The sequence below is a fragment of the Ammodytes marinus genome (assembly GCF_949987685.1).
Source record: "Ammodytes marinus genome assembly, chromosome: 14".
NCBI lineage: Eukaryota > Metazoa > Chordata > Actinopteri > Uranoscopiformes > Ammodytidae > Ammodytes > Ammodytes marinus.
In genome coordinates this window covers 3,918,274-3,943,770 of record NC_137218.1, presented here as the reverse complement: position 1 = coordinate 3,943,770, position 25,497 = coordinate 3,918,274, and the positions used below count along the sequence as shown (strand labels likewise).

The 25,497-nt window shown below is 39.6% G+C and overlaps 3 protein-coding genes across 4 annotated transcripts in view; 1 reads left to right on the top strand and 2 right to left on the bottom strand.

Moving 5' to 3' along the window:
* LOC307260871 (ubiquitin carboxyl-terminal hydrolase 2-like) overlaps positions 1-2,094 on the top strand; it is a 21,091-nt gene extending 18,997 nt beyond the window's left edge. The window contains exons 11-12 of the mRNA XM_080041235.1: positions 253-373; positions 643-2,094. Of these exons, the coding sequence (XP_079897361.1) occupies positions 253-373; positions 643-748 (227 nt within the window). The 3' untranslated portion in view covers positions 749-2,094. The remainder of the gene's footprint in view (positions 1-252; positions 374-642) is intronic.
* Positions 1-25,497, bottom strand: part of LOC307260770 (adapter molecule crk-like) — a 197,798-nt gene that overhangs the window by 140,224 nt on the left and 32,077 nt on the right. The window lies entirely within an intron of this gene.
* orai2 (ORAI calcium release-activated calcium modulator 2) lies at positions 10,208-24,989 on the bottom strand. 2 transcript variants are annotated; one of them, XM_080041380.1, is made up of 3 exons: positions 24,708-24,989; positions 18,461-18,696; positions 10,208-15,968 (listed from the first exon to the last, which is right to left on the bottom strand). In XM_080041380.1, the coding sequence occupies exons 2-3, from the start codon at positions 18,689-18,691 to the stop codon at positions 15,384-15,386; spliced, it is 816 nt and encodes a 271-aa protein (XP_079897506.1). In that variant the 5' UTR covers positions 18,692-18,696; positions 24,708-24,989; the 3' UTR covers positions 10,208-15,383. The 2 variants fall into 2 exon arrangements, with proteins under 2 accessions (XP_079897506.1, XP_079897505.1); XM_080041379.1 differs by lacking the exon at positions 24,708-24,989 and adding an exon at positions 22,176-22,246.

Genomic DNA, 25,497 nt, shown 5'->3' with positions numbered 1-25,497 from the left:
AATTAGGTTTTTCTTCCCTCAGTCTTCCATTAGTCTTCCCTTGGCCCAGCTGTCCTGTTAATCCTAAACCTACATTTTTCTTACTGTGATGTCACAGTAAGAAAAATGTAGGTTTAGACAGTGAGACCATAAAATGTATATACTGCACTTGTTAATGTCACAAGTAAATGCATATCACAAATAATACAAGTAAGGTCAGGTGTATTTGATGCATAAGCACTAGACTAACAGTGTATGTGTCTCTCTCTACAGAGCGCCCTGTGTATAACCTGTACGCTGTGTCTAACCACTCTGGTAACGCTCTGGGCGGACACTACACGGCTTACTGCAAGAACCCCGGGCTGGGCGAATGGTACAGCTACAACGATGCAAGGTAACATGTCTCTCTTTATTATGCACTGGCCTAAGTAGCACTGCAATTTCATTGGATACCTGTACCATGCAATGACAATAAAGATTGTGTTCTATTCCATTCTCTCACTTCTGTATACATTTTGCACGTGCGCACGTGACAATGTTGTTTTGAAAGCACCTTGTAAGGACCATTTGTGTGCCCAGATTCTTTTCAAGAATTATGTAAATACACAAACATAATAAGTGTGTGTGTGTGTGTGTGTGTGTGTGTGTGTGTCTTGTGTGCAGGGTGAGTCCAGTCTCCTCCAGCCAGGTCCGAAGCAGCAACGCCTACGTGTTGTTCTACGAGCTCGCCAACTCTCCACACAGCAAATACCAGACCTGTCGCCTTTAAAGGAACTATACAACTGGATTAAACACCAACACACTTAAAGCTGGGGTGGAGGATTTGGGGAGAAAATGGCAGTTGGGATAGAGAGATTCGAATCCTCAAAATACCTCAACCGCTCCACTTGTTCTCTTTGGTCCCTCCCCTATGGTCCCTCCCTGACACGCTCTACTACACCAACAACGTCGGTGCCAAAGTGAATGGACAGTCCCAACAGCCAATAAGAACAGAGAATCGAAGCCTCGCTCTGATTGGTCAAAGTGTACAGCTCATGTTAATTTTGACCAATCAGAAATCACATACCCCAGCTTTAACTGGGCATAAGAAACTGACTGAGAGCTCCATCTAGTGGTGGAAAGAGAGTACTGCCTTTACACACTGTGGATTTTTTGAATGTGGAGCACAAAAAAAATCCAATTCTCACCTTATCCCTGATCGATGTACTTGGGAGGGGATGGGGTGAGCGAGAAAGCACATTTGGATTTAGGATTTCGAGGTGATTTCTTTTAGGGCTATGTGGAACCAAATGAGACTCTGAGAATAAAAAAACACTTCTTCTATTGTCAAAAAAAAGTGTACAAATACAGCTCACGGCACGGCTGTGGAAGATTGCAATTTCGTAGTGAACATGCAACGACGGTGGACGCAAAAAAATAAATATGCTTTTTGTTTTATTTACACTCCAGATTATTTTCTTTTTTTTTTATACATTTTTTGCTGTTTTAAATACAGTTTTGGAGAGTTGAAATGGGGCTAGAGGGGGAGAATGACATGCAGAGAACGACAACGGGCCGGATTCGAACCTGTGGTCTGCTGTGAAGAGGCTGAGACTCTATGGAGGGGAGGGGGGAGGGGTGTCTAACCACTACACCACAAGTCCTCCCCCACCCCCCCAAAGAAAATAACACTTGATCACTGAGTGCATTTTTTTTCCATATTTACGCACTTTGAAGATGGACTACGACTAACCTTACAGACATTTTTACGTGAGGACAATACAGACTGGTTGCCTCGCATACCGACTTTAAAATCTAATTTATTATAAACTGTAATTATTCTATTTAATATCATTGCCAGCCATTTAAAAAAAAAGTGTAAACTATATATATGTGTGTGTTTTAAACAAAGGCCTTATGGTTTTCCTCTTGCAAAAAGCTGAAATCCACTGTACGGACGGAGAGAGAGAGAGAGAGGAAATTTTTTGTGTCAAAGAAGCACATTATTTTTGTACAGTATTTATAGATGGCACAGTGAATGTAACTGTACTGTGGACAGAGACAGATATACCAAAGCAACTGTGTAAAAAAATATATATATAATGCATCAACAATATTTCTGCCAGCAATAATGTCGCTGACTGTGCATCAGTTAAGAGTCTATGAATGATTAAAATATTCAACAAACTGCAACTGCCTCATGTGATTTTTTTATTTTTTTTATTTAAAGGGACACTGTGTAACATTTTAAGTAATTTATTAGCTAAAATCAATATCCTCATTCATAAATATGTCCTCATTGGTGTAAAATCACCTCTGCCAATAATCTTAATTATCCTCCTGAGCGGAGAATTACAAATATTAATATTACATTGTGTACATTGAGCAGGTAGGTCTTATGGAGGAATCCATGTTTTTGGAATGTCATCAGGTGCATTGTTTAGAATTTAGAATTGTTCTTGTCCTTGAAGGCCACTGTAGCTTCTGTTATTATTCAAAAGGGTTGGGGTTACCCAGAGAGCGTTGCATTCTAGAACTTTCTATAACACACACACATTCATACACCGATAGCAGCAGCAGCTACCACGCAGGGTGCAAGCTAACTATCAGGATCAGTTTATATTAGTTATTAGTTAAGGGTTAGTGTAAAGGCCAGGACACACCGGCCCGATAATTGCCGTCGTAGAGTCGGGAGGGGGCGGGGACACGAATCTGTTTGGTGTGTGCTGTGAAATCGGTCGTCGTAGATGTCGTCGGGCTTCTTTTGAGCGGGCAGTCTTTCAGTTGGAGCAATTTGATTTGTGGAGGGTTAGCGAATCAGTGAAGCCCGGAAGTGAGGCGGGTAGCACAAACAGCTAACAACAGTTTGCCATCGTTTTAATGTGTTTGTTTGTTTCGTTCAGCGAGTACTCACATGCATCAACCCTTGTTGACTGCTCGACACTCTCTGCTAAAAATGGTGCTCTTTATGGTCCATAAATATAAATACGTATTTCTATCTATGTTTATGGTCTAGAGAGCCGTCCCATCATTTCCGGCTTCCGTATTTTTTCGGGCCACAATACAGATTAGCGCCGCCTGCTGTTATGGAGACATTACGTCCCGCGCAAGCGCAGAGCGTACGGAAAGTCAGCAGTCGGCTCGGTGTGTTCTTTGCATTTTTTCGGCCGCGACGGGAAGACTGGAGCTCCCTGAATCGGCAAACTCCATTTTCGGGTAGTCGGACTGGTGTGTCCTGGCCTTAAGGGTTGGGGTTATGCATTTAGTTTTGATGGTTAGGGTAAGGGGCTAGGGAATGCATTATGTCAATGAGTGTCCTCACAAAGATAGAAGTACAAGAGTAGCCTAAGGGTGTGTCTGTGTGTTCACGTGCGTGCGTGCGTGCGTGCGTGCGTGTGTGTGTGTGTGTGCGTGTGCGTGCGTACGTGTGTGTGTGTGTGTCTGAAAAAGTGGTTCTCAACTGGTCGAGTTTTCAATGGATGAGAAATGCCTCCGTCTGGTGTTGACCAGTGGTAGTGACGCAAAGCCTTGTAATCAGGTGAATGATTATATACAGGTGTGCAAACAGTCTTTTATTGCTCCCAACACACTTTGATACTGACAGAGTATAAAACGCTTCTTTTTGATATTATAACAAACGCTCAAGTGATATTATATATTTGTACTTTTCAGTTTATTTTATTTATTTATCTTGCTGCATGTTAGAGCTTAGAGCTCAGCCAACACATGCACACACACACACACACACACACACACGCAATCCACACACAACCTACCGGACAGAATACAATCAACTTCAACAAACCAAGTATAAGTGCATAAAGGCTTTAGCAAGGCACAACATGAATGAAGCTATTGACCTAACACCACTGAGAGACAGAGAGACAGAGGTTGCGTTCCGAATCGCATACTCTTTCTTTTTTCTATTCTACATACTACATCCGACGATAGAAAGAATCTAGTTAGGATGCAGTAGGCATACTATTGGGACATACTTTTCTCTCTTATTTCATCATAACATTGCACCTTGATATTGCCTCTTGCTTTTATATCCGTCGCATCCCTGTTTGTTTTCATATGGAGGCTTAGTCGATGTTACGTCACTTCACGTGCGCACTGGATTGTGGGTCAGAATCGCCCAAATAGGATGCACTTTTCAACACTAACAATCTTGGCCGCATGAAGTAGGACATCCGGGTACTTCTAATCATCCTAAATCTGGCCACAAGAATCGGGACATCCTAAATCTTTTTTCTACATACTATATAGTAGAAAGTATGCGATTCGGAACGCAACCAATCTTTCAGGAAAAACTTTCTAAAGATAAGCTGGGGATGCTAATGTTTCAACAATCTAAATGTAACTATAGACTATTTAATACAAAGTCAGATTTAACATTAATTAGTGAGAGTGATGTATATGCTTTTAAACAAGGTAACGTGGGGACCCTCATCAACTTTCAATAACCTACGCAATGGTTTTTTTATTATTTATTTTTTTAACCTTTATTTCTACAGGTATATCCCATTGAGACCGAAGACTCTTTTACAAGGGAGACCTGTTTTCCTTTCCCACGTTACCATTCATACACCTATAGCAGGCTAACTATCGACATTCACACGAGGCAAGGTGGGTTAAGTGTCTTGCCTAAGGACACAACAACTATGACACAGGTGGCAGGGCGGGGATCGAACCTCCAACCCTTTGATCATCAGCCGACCCGCTCTACCAACTGAGCCACAGTATTTATTGATTGGTCAAATATTACATGTTTTTCTTTTGGCTTCCATACATGTTTGGGAGGCGCAGAGGGAATGGCCATCCTATATCCATTAGTGATGGAAGGTCTTAGTTCAGAGTGTAGTGTTCCTTGTAATATGTATAGGCCTAGTTAAAGGTGAAGTAAGTGATTTATTTATGTTAATATAAGTGTTAAAGTGTGGAAGATTTTACTGGACTTTATTATCTGTGAAAGCAAAACAGTTTTGTAAAAGCACAGAAGACAATTGACAAGTGTGTATCATGATTCACACGTATTTCACGACCCACAAACCTGTAATTTTTGACTTGCAAATATGTATAACTTACTCTGAAAATACAAAGTCATATTTACGCATTTACGGATCCGTTTCTGCTTGTGAAAAAGGGGTTTGCATATTTGTGGATTGCCTCCTGTGAGTTTGTGAGCCACGTTAAATTTTTACATAATTTTGTCCAACTTCTACCACCGAGATCTGTAGAACAAGCTTTACAAATGTGAAGTGCAATCATTTGTATGTGTGTAATTGTGTTTTGTAAAGTTATATCCACACAAATAAAAAGTGATTTGCAAATATGTAAAATTTAGGCTGTAAATGTGTATTTTAATTTTGCATAATTTTTTAAATGCAAATAGTTTCACCACAAAAAAAGACATGTCAACTCCTATTTACGCATTTACGGAACCATTTCTACACGTGAAACTGGCTCTGCATATTTGTGGATCGCTTCCTGTGTGCTTACGGAATATTGTCCCATTCGTGCCGCAGAGATCTGCAAAATGAGGTCTGTAAAATGAGGTCTGTAAAATGAGACCTGTAAAATGAATTCTGTAACTTAAGGTCAGTGTTGCCACAGTTACTTTGAAAAAGTAATGCGATTACTGATTACTAGTTACTCCTTAAAATAGTAACTTAGTTACTTTACTGATTACTTGATCTTAAAAAGTAACTAAATTAGATTACAAGTTACTTTAAAAGTTACTTTACAGGTTTTGAAATCCATATATCTCAATTTAAAACATGCATTAAGAATCATTGAAAAATATACAAAATAAATGTTGTAGCAGCCTATAGGCATACTGTTTTCAAAATAATAAAAATGTATGGTTTAAAAAATGTAATAAAAAAAACGTTTTTCCCCCCACGAAAATAAATCCATTCCTCCAAAGTGCAAAGACAGTAGCAGTGTCTTTAAACTTAACGTGCTTGGCTCTTCACTCTCATGCATTCATTTGACTTTTCTCTGCGATGTCTCATGTGTTGATAGACTGAGTGTGTGCGGCCACCGGTCGCCACGTGACTTTTTTTTCAAAGTTTTAAACACTTCTTTCTCTCCAACGTCACCGTACCCGAATTCTAAATATCCCCATAGCAGACGCTATATTTCATGGGGGGTAAACGTTTGTTTTGCGCCACAGTTCAGCTGCTTAAGGTGCAGTTAGACAGGTCAACCAGCAGATGGCGAACTCCCGGCGCAGCCTTTATATAATATTTATAGGCGAACCACATGGCCCCCTTGACCAATCAAAGGAGCTTGTTTAGGGACGGCCACCTCATTGGTTCATTTGGAGGCCTGTCACGCGAACAGAGGAGGCAAAAAAAAGCTCTCCACAGCTCAAGATCTTAAGGTTAAGAAATTAACCAAGGTTTTCTGATATATGAGTGAGGTATCTCCCGATTACTCATTACTAGTTACTCCTTAAAATAGTAACTTAGTTATTATACAGTTACTTTGAAAAAGTAATCCGATTACTGATTACTAGTTACTCCTTAAAATAGTAACTTAGTCACTATACAGTTACTTTGAAAAAGTAATGCGATTACTGATTACTAGTTACTCCTTAAAATAGTAACTTAGTTACTTTACTGATTACTTGATCTTAAAAAGTAACTAAATTAGATTACAAGTTACTTTAAACGTTACTTGGTTCATTTGGAGGCCTGTCACGCAAACAGAGGAGGAAAAAAAAAGCTCTCCACAGCTCAAGATCTTAAGGTTAAGAAATTAACCAAGGTTTTCTGATATATGAGTGAGGTATCTCCCGATTACTCATTACTAGTTACTCCTTAAAATAGTAACTTAGTTACTATACAGTTACTTTGAAAAAGTAATCTGATTACTGATTACTAGTTACTCCTTAAAATAGTAACTTAGTTACTTTTTTTACTTTAGAAACCGTACCTGAATTCTAAATATCCCCATAGCAGACGCTATATTTCATGGGGGGGAAACGTTTGTTTTGCGCCACAGTTCAGCTGCTTAAGGTGCAGTTAGACAGGTCAACCAGCAGATGGCGAACTCCCGGCGCAGCCTTTATATAATATTTATAAGCGAACCACATGGCCCCCTTGACCAATCAAAGGAGCTTGTTTAGGGACGGCCACCTCATTGGTTCATTTGGAGGCCTGTCACGCGAACAGAGGAGGGAAAAAAAAAGCTCTCCACAGCTCAAGATCTTAAGGTTAAGAAATTAACCAAGGTTTTCTGATATATGAGTGAGGTATCTCACAAGATCACCCTCCTTGCCCGGAGCGAGAAGAGGTGTTTTGCCTTAGACTGAAGAGATGACGTGACGACGGGACTTATGTAGTAGGAGGAAGTCCCTCCTCTGCAAGGCAGACGTCACGTCTATTGGCCAGTCACGACAGGCGTAGTGTAAAATTGCTTCTGGGGGACAGCGCGAGGGGCGTGTCCCATAGTGAGATACCTCACTCATATATCAGAAAACCTTGGTTGCGTTCCGAATCGCATACTTTCTACAATATAATATGTAGAAAAAAGATTTAGGATGTCCCGATTCTTGTGGCCGGATGACCTAATTCATGCGGCCAAGATTGTTAGTGTTGAAAAATGCATCCTATTTGGGCGATTCTGACCCACAATCCAGTGCGCACGTGAAGTGACATCAGCCTCCATGTGAAAACAAACGGAGATGCGACAGATATAAAAGCAAGAGGCAAGATCAAGTCGCAATGTTATGATGAAATAAGGGAGTAAAGTATGTCCCAATAGTATGCCTACTGCATCCTAACTAGATTATTTTTATCGTCGGATGTAGTATGTAGAATAGAAAAAAGAAAGAGTATGCGATTCGGAACACAACCATTGGTTAATTTCTTAACCTTAAGATCTTGAGCTGTGGAGAGGTTTTTTTTTCCTCCTCTGTTCGCGTGACAGGCCTCCAAATGAACCAATGAGGTGGCCGTTTTTTTTATTACATTTTCTTAAAACATAATTCTTATTATTTTGAAAACAGTATGCCTATAGGCTACTAGCCTACAACCTTTATTTTGTATATTTTTCAATGATTCCTAATGCATGTTTTAAATTGAGATATATGGATTTCAAAACCTGTAAAGTAACTTTTAAAGTAACTTGTAATCTAATTTAGTTACTTTTGAAGATCAAGTAATCAGTAAAGTAACTAAGTTACTATTTTAAGGAGTAACTAGTAATCAGTAATCGGATTACTTTTTCAAAGTGACTGTATAGTAATTAAGTTACTATTTTAAGGAGTAACTAGTAATCAGTAATCGGATTACTTTTTCAAAGTGACTGTATAGTAACTAAGTTACTATTTTAAGGAGTAACTAGTAATCAGTAATCGGATTACTTTTTCAAAGTAACTGTGGCAACACTGACCTTAAGTTACAGAATTCATTTTACAGGTCTCATTTTACAGACCTCATTTTGCAGATCTCTGCAGCACGAATGGGACAATATTCCGTAAGCACACAGGAAGCGATCCACAAATATGCAGAGCCAGTTTCACGTGTAGAAATGGTTCCGTAAATGCGTAAATAGGAGTTGACATGTCTTTTTTTGTGGTGAAACTATTTGCATTTAAAAAATTATGCAAAATTAAAATACACATTTACAGCCTAAATTTTACATATTTGCAAATCACTTTTTATTTGTGTGGATATAACTTTACAAAACACAATTACACACATACAAATGATTGCACTTCACATTTGTAAAGCTTGTTCTACAGATCTCGATGGTAGAAGTTGGACAAAATTATGTAAAAATTTAATGTGGCTCACAAACTCACAGGAGGCAATCCACAAATATGCAGACCTCTTTTTCACAAGCAGAAACGGATCCGTAAATGCGTAAATATGACTTTGTATTTTCAGAGTAAGTTATACATATTTGCAAGTCAAAAATTACAGGTTTGTGGGTCGTGAAATACGTGTGAATCATGATACACACTTGTCAATTGTCTTCTGTGCTTTTACAAAACTGTTTTGCTTTCACAGATAATAAAGTCCAGTAAAATCTTCCATAGTTAAATCGCTCTTTATTCATACAGTGATCACTTACATAATGTGCGCGTTTCATAAAGCCGATCTTTCAGTCAGCTGCTCTGCATGTAATCAGCAAATAAACTTTTCGGGGATCCCGAAACTGATATCCAATCACAAGAGAGAATGATACAAACCGGCACCCTTCTCACTGCCGGTGCATGCGCAGAGCAACAGATGGGTGAATGTTTATGTGCCTACAATGGCAGAGCAGGTAAAAATCCTTCCCTATGTCTGTTTTGATGGTTTTTATCACACTTATGGATCTGAGATGATGCTAGATAACTCCCTATTTGAAGACCGCAGTGCATTAATGTGGTGACGTAGGGACGAGGGAGGGGACCGCTAACTGCAGTAACTGACAGGAAGTTAGCTAATCTGACCATTCCGCTTACAGCACCTTTAAAATAGTAAGGTAACATGTTGAGCAAACAGCTGATTGAGGCTGTAGCTAAACGTAGCTTCCTGGTTGTGTCCTCAGCTGGTGGTGGTGAGCTAAAGGGTGAATTGGGCCCTGTGTGTGTGTGTGTGTGTTGTATGTGTGTGTGTGTTGTATGTGTGTGTGTGTTGTATGTGTGTGTGTGTTGTATGTGTGTGTGTTGTATGTGTGTGTGTGTGTTGTGTGTGTGTGTTGTATGTGTGTGTGTGTGTGTGCCTATGTAACCTATGTCGTTTTGAGTGAAAAAAACGACAGTGTAACCTATGTCGTTTTGAGTGAAAAAAACGACAGTGTAACCTGTGTCGTTTTGAAATGGAATGAACGCAGAGTGATTTCATAGTATAGCGTGTGTGTGTGTGTGTATGTGTGTGTGTGTGTGTGTGTGGTGAATGTTTAGGGTTTATTTCCAGATGCAGTGTGGAATCCAGTTACCGTACACAATAAGAGACACTGACACACTTTTAATATTTATTTTATTTTATTTTGAAAATCCACTGCAGGCTTGTTTGTTTCATCTCCAAATCACAGTTCACATTGACATCTGAAGAATCACTCTCTCGCGCACGCACACACGCGCACACACACACACACACACACACACACACACGCACACACATTTCAGTCTCTTCTGAGAATCAAAAACAAATAAAGCCAGCATCCCTTTGGTCAGCCATTTTATCTGGAATGTAATAACAAGTTGATACATGTTCCTGTATATTTCAGATGTGTGTGTGTGTGTGTGTGTGTGTGTGTGTGTGTGTGTGTGTGTGTGTGTGTGTGTTTAGACCAGGTTTATAGAGGCTTTATAAGGTGCTATGAGGAACTTTCAGTTTGTGTTAATTCTAGCGCCCCCCTTTGGACCAAAAGCGGTAGTGTTTTCTACTACGCCAGCTGTTGTTCCTGGGTGAGCGTATATACCCATGACAAAGGCATTAAGAAAAAAACTATATAAAAATAGCATTCTTTGCACTGATGGTCTCGTTTGCTGTTACATGTCATTTATGATCATCAGAGGAAAAATTAGACTGTTTCAGAAATATTAAAAAAGTTCCTCATAGCACCTTTAAGTGAACACACACACACTCACTGAGAGATATCCAATATTTCATTATATAAACAATATAAAAGGTCATAAAGTCATGCTGTAATTACAACATGCACTCTTCACTATTTCCTTCATCAACTTAAGATTTTGAACAACATTCCCAGTAAACACTTCCCCTTTAACATGTTGGTGAGACACTACAGGCAATCACTTAAAGCTGGGGTATATGATTTCTGATTGGTCAAAGTTAACATGAGCTGTACACTTCGACCAATCAGAGCGAGGCTCCGATTCTCTGTTCTTATTGGCTGTTGGGACTGTCCATTCACTTTGACACCGACGTTGTAGTAGAGCGTGTCGGGGAGGGACCATAGGGGAGGGACCAAAGAGAACAAGTGGAGCGGTTGAGGTATTTGGATTCGAATCTCTATCCCAACTGCCATTTTCTCCCCCCCCCAAAAAAAGTGGCTAAATGATATGGTTTCTTGTTTGCACCTTGAAGAAATTCGATTTAATTTGTCTTCCTCCCATTCTAAGGTTGCGTTCCAAATCGCATACTCTTTCTTTTTTCTATTCTACATACTACATCCGACGATAAAAATAATCTAGTTAGGATGCAGTAGGCATACTATTGGGACATACTTTACTCTCTTATTTCATCATAACATTGTGCCTTGATCTTGCCTCTTGCTTTTATATCCGTCGCATCCCCGTTTGTTTTCATATGGAGGCTTCGTCGATGTGACGTCACTTCATGTGCGCACCGGAACGCAACCTAAATCTAAAAATATCTGGGGCCCTTTCATCGAACACATTAAGAGGGAAAGACGTCAATGAGTGAATGCTGGCTGTCTTTTTTTTTTTTTTTTTTGGGGGGGGGTCGAATTTCGTCTTCTGTATGTGCCTGTCTTTCTGTGTTGTGTTGAAAAATTTGTATTAAAAAATATGTACAAATAAAATATATAAAAAAAATATATATATATTTGTTACCCTATCACCTGCAGTGTCTTGACCAACCCATCCACTTTAAGCATCAACATTTTTATTGTTTAAAAAAGGCAACATTTCTGTTAAGGCAGAACCATAATTGGACAGTAACAAGTTCATATTCAAGCAGCATCAGTAAGTAAAAAGAATAGTTTGACACCAAGAGGCTTTTGCACACCGGGCACGCGTTTTTTTTCTTTGTGCGATTAATTTCGCCCGTTAGTAATAATTATCGAACGTATATAGAGTTAATACAAGATTCCATATCAGCGGAGTTGGATTTTTCAAAAGACGTCGCTTCCGATTAGCCTGGTCCAACCAGACCATCGTACTTCATTTCATTTGTACAGAAGGTCTGGAATCACTCAATTGACAAACGTTAACTCACTTGAAGGCGGGTGTATCTGTTGAAGTTTAAAACTATTGGATGTGCCCAGTGCCACTCTGGATCTGCCATAACCAATCGCATAACGTTTGGTCGTCATGATGTATGTAATGCGCTGATTGGACCGCCAAAAATCTGGCCGGAGAAAACCAATGAATATACCGCAGACCCAGACTGACTACTGAAGGGAAATGAAAATTGAGCGGAAGTATGTAGGCGGGCGATGCCAGGCTATCTTTCGATAGTCAGACGCGTCAAACGCCACGTTCCAAATTATTTCGCATTTTTTGTGCCGTTTATTCGCGACTTGTCCGGTGTCCAAAGACCTTTAGACACAGGCTCTGTGGTCTTTGTGCAAAACAGGAAAAAAAAATTCAAAAGAAGCAAAAAAATGAAATATATAAGACAACATTTTTGAGAAAAAGTTTGAGATTTTGGATTGTAAATAAACACAGTAACGTCACCCAGACTTACAAGTTAACAAGAAGAATGTCACATATATTTTAAGACTTTTTAAGACATTTTTTAAACTCTGGTGCTTTCCTTTAATTTAGCACTCGCTACATGATCCCCATGCTACAGGCTTTGGCGACATTATTTGTAAATCAATTTGGTCAACAACAAAAGAAAAAAAATCTGCTAGAATCAGTTTTTAAGATATGTCCTGTTGACTGAATATCCCTGCGTTCCAAATCACATACTTTAATTTTTTTTTACTACACTACATACTAAAGTACAGAAGAGTTTTAGGGCCACAGGAGAGAGAAAAAAAAATCAGATAATGAAGATTTTTTTTTTCATTTTGTTGAGAAATGTCAAGAATAAAGACGAATACTCCAACATGCTATTCGAGTTAGTGGGGCATTTATGCATTTTTTAGCATACTACAATTGACCTGCATGTATTGGGACATCCTAAATCTTTTTCTGGCATACTAAATAGGAGGGAAGTATGGGGATTGGAACGCAGGGTATGTTTTATTTTTTGTTAGCTACTAGCAGTGGAGCGGCTAAGTAACTTCTTTTCATCAGAATCTTTCAGTTGATGATACAAGCGTTGAAAATTGGCTTGAGCCGTCTCCATGGGTTACTGGACAAGAACACTGTCTGAGACATTTGAAATTGTGAATTGGAAAATTTCTCATTCAAATTTTTTTTTATTTTTATTTTTTTATTTTTATTTTTTTACATTTTTATTTTTATTTTTTTACTATGGAAAAGGGGTAGGATTAAATAAGTGTATACTTCTTCCTGCTCCTTTTCGGGCATGTCACGTCAATACAGATAATTTTCTTTCTTTTTTTTTTTTTTTTGTGAAGTCTTTTAAACATAAATTTTGTTTATTGTATTTTTATGCTTTTCATTTAGTTTTGTATTGTTTTTGATATGTCTGAAAAAAAAATGAAAAAAATGAAATTAAATGTATTGAGGTTTTCTTTCATTCATTTTTTCATTTTTTGTGCCGGACAATTTTCTTGTCAAGTGACCCGTTCCAATTTTTAAATGGTAAATGGACTCCACTTCTATAGCGCTTTTCCCTTGTTTTTCACAGGCTCAAAGCGCTTTACATTGTTTTGTTCACATTCACCCAATCACACACACATTCATACACCGATAGCAGCAGCAGCTACCACGCAGGGTGCAAGCTAACTATCAGGAGCAATTTGGGGTTCAATGTCTCTTTGCCCAAGGACACTTGGACATGTGGCGGGGAGACAGGGGATCGAACCACCGACCCTGCACTCCAGTGGCCGACCGCCCTACACACTTCGCCACAGCCGCCCCAAGCTTGTATCACAAATTGAAAGATTTTTAGCACTCGACTAAAACTAAACAGTCAAGTTACAGTTTGACATTATGGCAACTTCCTTATGGCTTTAAGATAAGTTTGACTTAAAGGTGCAGTGTGTACATTTGTTTTGGCATTTTTCAGAAAAAAACTTGGTGGAAAAGAAATGGAATAAAAAATAGTCATAAGTATATTTTAATTAGTGGATAGTCGCTTGAATTTTTTTTTTATTATCCATAAGGGAGGGGTTACCAAGGGAGCGTTGCATTCCAGAACTTGCAACTTGCATCACCACTAGATGCCACTAAATATTCAGATATTACACACTGCACCTTTAAAGATCCCGGCAGCATTTTCTATGGCGAAAGTGACGTGGCAAGGAGTGAGGGAAGATGCATATTCAATAAGGGATTTTTTTTTTTTGGACAAAATTTTACCTGCTATTATCACCCAGCCCTAGTATATCTCTATAGCATGAAAAACCTCAAACATGGCACAATAAATGGCACACAGAACACATTAGCCCTTTTTCAGTAAACCTCTTTAAATCATTCTTACATAAAACTAATAATCTTTAACTGACTGACACACATATATAACATTATCTAACTCACAGACGAGATCCCTAAACAAAAAACTACACACACAATTTGACCTTGAGAATAAATAAGATGTGTGTGTGTGTGTGTGTGTGTGTGTGTGTGTGTGTGTGTGTGTGTGTTGCATAGTGCTGAGTTTAAATCTCACTAATAAAGGCTTCAGTAATTTTTTTATAGAATAGACATTTGAAGGAAGGAGCTTTTATAAATATGTAGGACAAAGGTCTTAAAAGGGTAGTTCAACATTTTTAAATTATGTAGCTTTTCCCCCCCTCACTCTAATATTCAAGACCACGCAACAGAAACCATTCATTTGCTCAAATCTCTGTGTGTCTCCAATGAGGCCTATGACACCAGTTTGTAAACGCTGCCACACTGAGAAATACAGAGAGAGTTTTGTAGGGCGCTGATAGGGCTTAATAATCAACTTTGTGTCAACTTGTTTTTCCTGATGGCTTGAATGTAACAGACATTAATTTTTTTATATGAAAAAGTTACACACTATAGCTTTAACTGTGCGTGTATTATTTTAAGGAAGAAATGGGCAAAAAGGTTGAACTTCTCCGTAAGAAACTGGCTTCCTACTAATCCAAACTTGGCAACTATAACCAGAACAGACCTGACAGAGAGTAGGAATAGCTTGATAAATATTTAGGTACGAATAGACGTCATTTAAAGCTGTTGTCATGGTTTCACACATTCTGGAAGCCTCTCTCTCGTGTCCGTACTGTGTGTGTGCACTGAACTAAATCCAGTGTTAATACACAACCTAGGCTCTGTAAACTGTATGTCCCTAGCTATGAGGGCCCTGTTTGTTTACATAAAGAGGCTGCGTATCAACACTGTATTTTTTTTCAGCGCACACACACACACACACACACACACACACACACACACAGGTATAAAAATCGTGGCAAAATACCCACTGATTTCGACAAAAAAAAAATTGATTTCCTCAACAAAAAAACGTTCTCCAGAATCGCTGTCTCCTCCACCTTTTTAAAGAGCGAGTATTATCACCAATAGTTTCACACAAAATAGATTTCCAAAAACAAAAAAGCATTGACTCCTCCTTGACCCCTTCTTTAAATCTGCTGTCGGCCATGTTGTTTTTTCACACATTGTGCATCATCCCTCTCTCGTGCCCGTCCAGCTGGATCTTAATCTTGTGCAGCTCTTCTATCTCCTGATGATGTCTCTCCGTCTTGTGTCTCACCAACGTCCGGTAGAAATGAATCGTGAACACGACAAAGATCACCCCTACCGGCACCATTATAATGGTAGAGGCCAAAGCTGCCTGATATCCGCTATGCTGCTGTTCTGTTGTCGCAGTGGGTGTTACATTTGTCCCACCACACTTATTCGTCGTTCCGTTTTTCACGCCGCCGCACGAATCCACGGGCAAGAATTTTATCCAGCACAGCAAGACAACCTCGGCCAAGAACAGCAAGATACCCAGGGCGGTGGAAAAGCCCCAAGCCAGCTCGATGTACACGTGCATCCTTTCGTGCGGCGATTCGGACACGGAGTTGAGGTTGTGGATGTTGCTGACGGCCTCTACGTTGGGTAATATGCAGGTGGAGATGAGGAGGGCAAAGAGATGCACAGCCACCAGGACAGTGGTGCAGACGCTGAAGGCTATGAGCAGCACGGGGTTGTAGTTGTACTGCATCTCAAGCTGGACCTCCACCATCGCAACCTGGGAGAGGGGAAAAGAGAGGGATAGAGAAGGGTTGGTATGGGTGTGAAGGGAAGGGAAGGGAACAGACAGAGAGACAGACAGACAGGCAGACAGACAGAGAGACACACAAGGTTATTATGTGTGTGAAATACAGGGGTTCTCACATGCACACAGAGACACAGACACACAGACAGAGACACAGACACACAGACAGACAGACAGACAGACAGACACACAAACACCCAACTTTGAATAGATATTGACATAAATATCTAAAAGTCTAAAAATAAAGTTTAGCTTAGTTAGGTTCTTGGCTTCCAAAGACCATGGGCCCCCCCAAGTGGCTGGGCCCTAGAAAGCCTTCCCACTTTCTACCCCTTATGGGCGGCCCTACACACACACACACACACACACACACGCACACGCACACGCACACGCACACGCACACACACACACACACTAGATAAGGCAGAGGCAGTTGGGATGTTTTGACGGAGATGGGGGAGAATGAAGGCCAAGACTGTGTAGAGCAAAGTTGAAGCTAGTTGCTGTAACTGAAAACATTCGCCCAATGTGCTGTCACTGTGTCACTCTGCGCTATTTCTAGATTGTTTTACACCTTCAAGGGAATGGTTACTTGGACATACAAATGGCTTAAAACTTCAACTGGAGAGTAATTGAGGACTTCCGGCTTGGTGAAACGACATTATTCCATTCTGGAGCTTTCTGGAGCTTACTTGGTGATGTCATGTTACACACTGCAACTTTAACTGTGTATTTGTGATCCCTACTTTATTTAGTCAATGCTTGTTTTTTTTTTGATTTTTTTTATCATGTATATTTCTAGATATTTTGTATGAAAGCCTATTATTATTATTATTATTATTATTTTATTTTTTTTCCTTATAACATATTTTGATTCCATTTTGACTCAGAGACAGTTGTTCCTTGTGTTTGTTCTTGTTGTTTACAAAAATGATAAAACCCAATAAATACATTTGAAAAAAAAAAAACTTCAACTGGAGAACTCATGGTCGGTTGCAAGTTGCAATAAACCCACGTCAACAATCATGACAATTTTTACCTAGAAGACAAAACAATAAGCATTGATCTAAAGTTGCGGTTGAGGAGCAAACAATGCAAATTTTGAAAAACAATAACAGGACGTTTAAACCCAGTTCCTGTCCACAACTTCCTCCTGAGACATGAAAGCAACTGTGGTGGATTCATTTAAAGAGTAACTGCACCCCCTGTTTGAGCGTACTGCACGATTTTGAAAAATGCATTCAGACCATGGATTCTGAATTCTGTTTTAGAACCATTGTTTTTAAACATTCCGACATCAGCCGGCCGACATTCGGGAGGGAGGGGGCCGCACGGTGTCTTTGAAGGAGGGGGCTAGCTGCTAGCTGTCACTCTGAATGACATGACTTTCTTGAAAAATGGAGTCTAACGGCACTGTCACTACACGATGTGAGCTTCATTTTTATAAATATTTTATTATTATAATTATTTATTTTTTATAAAGTAATTGCTTAATTTGTGTTCTTGGTGTGAGTGTGTGTGACAATCAACATATTGTGAAGAAAAATTACAAAATAAAATAGAAGACAAACAATAAGCATTGATCTAAAGTTGCGGTTGAGGAGCAAACAATGCAATTTTTGAAAAACAATAACAGGACGTTTAAACCCAGTTCCTGTCCACAACTTCCTCCTGAGACATGAAAGCAACTGTGGTGGATTCATTTAAGTCTACTAGCTTCATTGGAACACAGGGCAACTTTAGACGTGTAGGCCATTTTATATACAAAGTAGGGTTGTATGGTATGGTCTAAAATGTATATATATATATATAATTGTATATGTATAGCACAATTCATATTAAAAAGGCAACTCAAAGTGCTTTACAACGTGGTTAACTGTGCAAAAAACTATTTACATTAACACAAATTAATCAAACAACAAGGTACACATTTTCATATACCTCGTTATATTGGAAATAAATAAAATAATTAAGTTAAAATGATAAAATTAGACAATAAATACACCTAAAAAAAATATTATAAAATCCAATATAATAGTATATATAAGAATATTTCCAGGAGACATGAAGGCAACTGTGGTGGATTCATTCAGGTCAACTGGCTTCATGGGAACACAAGGCAACTTGAGATGTGTAGGCCAATTCATATACAAAGTAGGGCTGTACGGTATGGTCTAAAATGTAATTCTACTTTCACTCTATTCTATTATTTGAGAGACCTTAGGCTTTTAGTATGATATACGTTAACTTAAGAATTTTTTTAAGCAGAATTTCACATGCAATTTTTTTTAAATGTTTTATTATCAATTCTCTTTACACACTGTTCATTTAAATCCAAGAGCAACTTGGTTATATATATATATATAAAAAAAAAATTAAAAAAAAAAGTAAAAAAAAAAAATCACAAAATAAATTATAAATAAAAAAAATAAATAAATAAATGTTAAAAATAATTCCCCACGTACCATAGCAAAGCCTGAGAGCAGAGCGGATGTCCTGCTGGAGGCCTTGAGTTTGGCCCTGCTGAGGTAGAGCTTCCTCCAGGACAGAGCCTGCACTGAGTGGTGGTTGGAAGAGACCAGCTCCAGGTAGCTGCGTCTCACCCAGTCTCTGTAGTCCATTCCCCCGCCGGACGGAGGCCGATCGGAGGCTCCGGGGCCCGGGGAACCAAAGGGCACATTCAGATCACTGCTCATAGTGACTGGAGGGGGAGAGAGGTAAAAGATGGTTAAAGGCCTACTTCACCGGTGGAAATATGAAGGTGTATTGAACTCTGAGATCCTATGTAGTATAAATGTGCAAACATTTTAGAAATCGGTTCATCCTAGCCTGAGAAAAGGCAGAAAGAGTGTTTTATGGTCTCACTGTCTAACCCTACATTTTCCCATGTGTGACATCACGCATGGGAAAATGTAGGGTTAGGATTAACAGGACAGCTGGGCCAAGGGAAGACAGAGGGAAGAAAAACCTCATTCATTATATTATAATAGCGATTTTATGACAGAACGCCGGTTCCGTATTGGGTGAAGTATTCCTTTAAGGGTTGTCTATAGTTGGGTAGAAAGTTCAACATTTAGCCACTATGTTCAAGTAATAACATTTCTGAAACAATAAGTAATAGCATTCAGCTCCCTGCTCATAGTGACAACTGACTTTTTCATTTCACTGTATATGCTTCAAATAGTTTACGGTCTGCGGCCCCTAAAGGACAAACACAAACACACACAACTCAACAGGGAAATAGACATTAATGTGTGTGTGTGTGTGTGTGTGTGTGTGTGTGTGTGTGTGTGTGTGTGTGTGTGTGTGTGTGTGTGTGTGTTAACCTAAACATTTTTACTTAGTCATTTAAAAAGCTAATTTTTTGCTAACTAACAAACACATTCCACCATTTTTCTCACGTTGAGTAAAAACTCTTTCTTTGCCTTTTATGGGGAAAAACAAATATTCCCACAGTGAATTCCTCACAATAATGCAGTAACTTGTGTGTGTGTGTGAGTGTGTGTGTGTGTGTGTGTGTGTGTGTGTGTGTGTGTGTGTGTGTGTGTGTGTGTGTGTGTGTGTGTGTGTGTGTGTGTGTGTGTGTGTGTGTGTGTGTGTGTGTGAGCAGTGAAAGCGGAGGGAGTTACAGGAAATAGTGATTATGAGAAAAGATAAAAGCATGGAATAAGATAGCAGCAGCTGTCGTTAGTTTTGGCATTTTTCTGTTCCTCAAAATATTTTAGTTCCTGGAAGATTAGTAAAGATTTTGCACCTGTTGTCTGTAATGTCTGCTTGCTTTCAAGGTGAAAGAGACACACACGCACGCACGCACGCACGCACGCACGCACGCACGCACGCACGCACGCACGCACGCACGCACGCACGCACGCACGCACGCACGCACGCACGCACGCACGCACGCACGCACGCACGCACGCACGCACGCACGCACGCACGCACGCACGCACGCACGCACGCACGCACGCACGCACGCACGCACGCACGCACGCACGCACGCACGCACACACACACACACACACACACACACACACACACACACACACACACACACACACACACACACACACACACACACACACACAGGATAATTTTTTTTTAACTTATACTTTTCTTAAAATCTTCATCTCTACATTACTTATTGAAAATGCTCTAAATGACAATATTTTTATTGTGAATTTGGTAGAAATGTTGTCAGTAGTTTAATAGTATAAAATCAAAATGTTCATTCTACTCAAACATATGCATCTAAAGAGTAAAACAAGAGACACTGAACATTTTGGAGCGGTCTCTTCATTTTTATCCGAAGCTGTAACCTGAAACTTTGCCAGTTGATCACTCACATTAAAATTAAAACAATAATCATTTGCATTACAATTTTTTCCAGAAAGGTTTAAATAAATATGAAAATGAACAACATATGTAAGTAGTAAATAACCGGCACATTTTTCCTCACGAACGCGCATGCAGGATGAGAGTACATGTGAGCAAGCATATGATCGTGCACGCCAGAAAATGTGCCACTTAAAAAAAAAAAATTTAAATCTTTTTTATAATCTCCTAAACAACCCCAATCTAGGATTTCACACCAATATGCTATAGATACCCTGATGCTTAAGGTGATAAATTTAATCAGGGGGGTCATATTTCGACTCGTGGGATTTTTATTTTTTTTTAAATCTTATGCATAGTCTCCAAAACAACCCCCACTTCAAAGGGTGACTCAGGATTTCACACCTGCATGCTATCTTTCTGTTCACGGATGCTTTAGGTGATACATTTAATCAGGGTGGTGGGGGGTTATCCTTGGGCGTAAAATTGCGTATGGACGGTGTGGACGTGTCCATACCAATATTCAAATGTGCTGAAATTGTCCACACCAATATGAGAAGGATATGACAACGACGAGAAAGGGTTAATGCGTTGCCTCTATATAGTCCCGCCTTATGTATTTTGTGATTGGCTTTGCCTCCTGTTGGTTGTCGTGGGTTGTGTTTCGGTCAGCGTTGATTGGTTGCTTAATTTGAGAGCGGTAAAACAGCTTCTGCTGTCATTTCGGAATCAATCAGCTCAGCTGCTGCGCTGTGAATGCGGCTGAAGTTTGACGTCAACTGAGTTTATCCTCATCTGGATCACGAATTACAGTGTTATTTAGACACTGGTTGCGTTCCGAATCGCATACTCTTTCTTTTTTCTATTCTACATACTACATCCGATGATAAAAAGAATATAGTTAGGATGCAGTAGGCATACTATTACTCTCTTATTTCATCATAACATTGCGCCTTGATCTTGCCTCTTGCTTTTATATCCATCGCATCCCCGTTTGTTTTCATATGGAGGCTTCGTCGATGTGACGTCACTTCACGTGCGCACTGGATTGTGGGTCAGAATCGCCCAAATAGAATACAGTTTTCAACACTAACAATCTTGGCCGCATGAAGTAGGACATCCGGGTACTTCTAACCATACTAAATCTGGCCACAAGAATCGGGACATCCTAAATCTTTTTTCTACATACTATATAGTAGAAAGTATGCGATTCGGAACGCAACCTTCGTCTGAAAAATATGTAGTCATCACATCAGGGCCCTGGGTACCAGATGATGATATTTCTGCCTCAACTCGATAGGTTTCACCAGGACTCGATCCATCCCACTGCTCAGCGTAAAGTCCTGTTGATCTATGGAGCTCTTTAGTCTCTACTCTAGCGGAAAAACGTGGTACTCGGTAAAAACTGTTCATTGACTTCCCTGGTATACTGTATAGGTGAACCATTCCTTGGTCAAAGAAATATCCATGGGGGCGCCCTTAGCTCAGTTGGTAGGGCGTCCCCCCCCATGGGCCTCGGCCAGCAGCGGACCCGGGTTCGATTCCAGCCCGCGGTCGTTCTCTGCATGTCACTCCCCTCTCTGCCCCATTTCAACTCTGTCTCTACACTATCAATAAAGCATAAAAATGCCAAAAAAAATATCTTTAAAAAAAAAAATATATATATCCATATACCCTGAAGTTTTCCTCATGCCAGTCGTACAATGGTGACCATGCATTTTGGTCAAGGAAATCAATCAGTCAGAGTTTTAGGGTCTTTTTAGCTCTTTTTAGTTCTAGGAGCTAAAAGCATCTCAGCTTCATCAATGTGTATACGCCGTTCAGGAGTTACAAAAGCAGAATTTATACCTGTATCTTCCATGGTGAGGATTGTCGCACAGATGCAGAAAGAAAAAGGTCCGTAGAATAATATAATCACACACAAAAATATGCCAGTCGATACAGCTCCTCCGTTGCTTGGTACAGTGGGCACACATACAGACCAAGCATTTATATAAAGTCACCATAGACCACTCCCTAACTTTTATTTCCTTGACTCTTCCATATATGGTACTTTTCTACACGGTCACCCCCCTTCCTGAGTCGAGATTTGATAGTTAATGATCCCCTATACAAGTTGGCATGGCATGTATGTGTGACATCCTGAGGTGTCCTTTGAATTGGGGGTGTTAAAAGGTGCAGTGTGTAATATGACATCATCAAGAAAGTTCTACAAAGTTCTAGAATGCAACGCTCCCTGGGTAACCCCAACCCTTTCGAATAATAACAGAAGCTACAGTGGCCTTCAAGGACAAGAACCATTCTAAATTTTAAACAAACCCAAAATTCTACACACTGCAGGTTTAAAGGTGCAGTGTGTAATATGACATCATCAAGTAAGTTCTAGAATGCAACACTCCCTGGGTAACCCCACCCCTTTCGAATAATAACAGAAGCTACAGTGGCCTTCAAGGACAAGAACAATTCTAAATTCTAAACAATGCACCTGATGACATTCCAACTATGACACTTTCAAGATGGCGGCACTAGGCCTTGGTCCAAGATATGCAGAAATATGGACATATATGAGACCCTTTCTAAGGAAAAATAAAAATAAAAAATCAGCTATTATGCACTAAATTAAACGTACTTATGGATATTATAATTACTTTCTACAAAATCTGCTAGGAAATAAAACCCAAGATTCTACACACTGCAGGTTTAAGGAGGTAATAAAAAACAGATAAAAAAATAAAAAATGTAAGCGGCACATTTTCTGGCGTGCACGATCATGCTTGCTTACATGTACTCTCATGTACGCCTGCATGTGTACGCCTGCATGTGCCGCTTATTTACTACTTATGTACGTTACTATACACACTCATACATCGGTGTATGAGTGTGTGTATGAATGGGTGAATGTGGTAAGATATGTAAAGCGCTTTGGGGCTGAGAAAATCGGCTAGAAAGTGCTATATAAGTCAAGTCCATTTACCATTTACCATTTACTAGAAGAACCTTTTAAAGTCAGCTCTAGCTTGCACTGGAAACTAACCAGTGAAGAGTGGCCTATCATGTTTTAATATTATGAAGGACATATTAGTGTCACTGTCTGTCACGTGCAATAGCCCACTAATCTTCAATATGCAAAATGACTGGAGGCCATCTATGAGGCCTGCTCGGTTGCTTAGCATTTACTTTACACGTTGTATATGTGTATATATTTCACTTTTTGTGGTATTCTTTGCTTCCCTTTCTGTAATTGTTGGAGCAACCCGGCGAACTATTTCCCTTTCGAGATGAATATAGTTATACATACCCTGCATTCCAAATCACACACTTTTTTTCCTTTTACTATACTACATACTAAATCAAGCTGGTTTGGTTTCTAAACTTCAAAATGCAATTGGATGTATTAATTAGGACATCCTGGTATTTTTGGCATACTTCATTTGACATGCATAGTATTGGGACATGCTAAATCTTTTTCTGGCATACTAAATAGTATGGAAGTAGTATGGGTATTGGAACACAGGGATAATGTTATCTTATCTTGAATCTTGAAGTGCAACTAAACCTTAGTATACAAGAACATACATTTAGAATATCTGAACAGTAGGGCAAAGCAAGGCAAGTTTATTTCTATAGCACAATTCAGACACAAGGCCATTCAAAGTGCTTTACAGGGGCAAGATTAAAATACATAATACACATTAGAAAAGCGAATGAATAGAAATAAAACATTTAAATAATATAAAAATTGCAGGGTAAAAATGGAAACAGAAAAGTCTTCAGACCTGATTTTAAAGAAGCTGAGAGTTGCAGCAGACCTCAAGTTCTCTGGGAGTTTGTTCCAGAGATTTGGTGCATAAAAACTGAAAGCTGCAGTAGTGAAAGTATGTTTTAGGAATGAATTGGAGTTGGATGTACAAAGTGTGGCTACTTCTTGTTACTTCAACTTTTAAAACGGCTGTTAGTTTAAGCAAATGTGTGTGTGTGTGTGTGTGTGTGTGTGTGTGTGTGTGTGTGTGTGTGTGTGTGTGTGTGTGTGTGTGTGTGTGTGTGTGTGTGTGTGTGTGTGTGTGTGTGTGTGTGTGTGTGTTTAAAGTGAAGCATAAGCAAGTAGAAACCGCACTATACACACTACATAACCTTAAGGTGAACCCGGTTGAAGACACCCTTACCCTGGCTGGGATGCTCTGAATGTTGCATAGATATGATATGGGTGCATGTTTTGTTTTACCCCCACCCATGTATATTTAGCGTCCCGGGTAAGGTAAGTAAGTTAGCGGGATCTGTTTACATAGCCTACTGCAGTAACTTCTGTGTGCATGTGTGCATGTGTGCATGTGTGTGTGTGTGTGTGTGTGTAAATATAACAATTTTAACTATTTGTTTTACCTTTTAGCTTGAAGTGCGTGTTGAATTATGTCCACAAACGCAGCAGAAGTCTTCTCACTACAGCGAACAGCCACACACACACACACGCGCGCGCGCGCGCACACACAGCCCCACACACACACACACACACACACACACACACACACACACCGAAAACTGACGTGTGTTTTGGTTAAAAAATCCACTTCCGCACTGGATAAAAACCTTCCGTTCAAGTCCAGTGGTGAAGCCCCGGGTTGTTAACGTTGCTCCCGGCCGCCATAGTCACCGTACCTGCCTCCTGGTCCGGTTATTTAACGGGAATATCAGTTAGTTTGGCTGTTTTTGGGCTAAAGTGTGTCGCTTTGGAACCGGGGGGGAGGAAAAACTACAGTCGTTTGAAAAGGAAGGATGGAAGTTGGGCGTGTTTTGCTGCCTTCAAAGTAAAAGCACATTGAGGAAAAGAGTCAAAAATATATCTTTTATTTTTTGTATTTTGTGTGTGTGCGGAAACCATCTATTAAAATGTGTCATTCACCGGATACAGTTTAACATGTCATAACATACCAAATAAAAAAATAACATGAAGTTAAAAGTTCAGGCTATTTTAGGTGTCACACACACACACACACACACACACACACACACACACACACACACACACACACACTTATGCTCCATCACAGTTTAGCACTCTGCTATGTAGGAGAGAAAGAAAATCAGATAAGGAAGTTCTTTTTCATTATGTCGAGAAATGTCAAGAATAAAGACGAATACTCCAAAATGCTACTGAAGTTAGTGGGGGCATTTA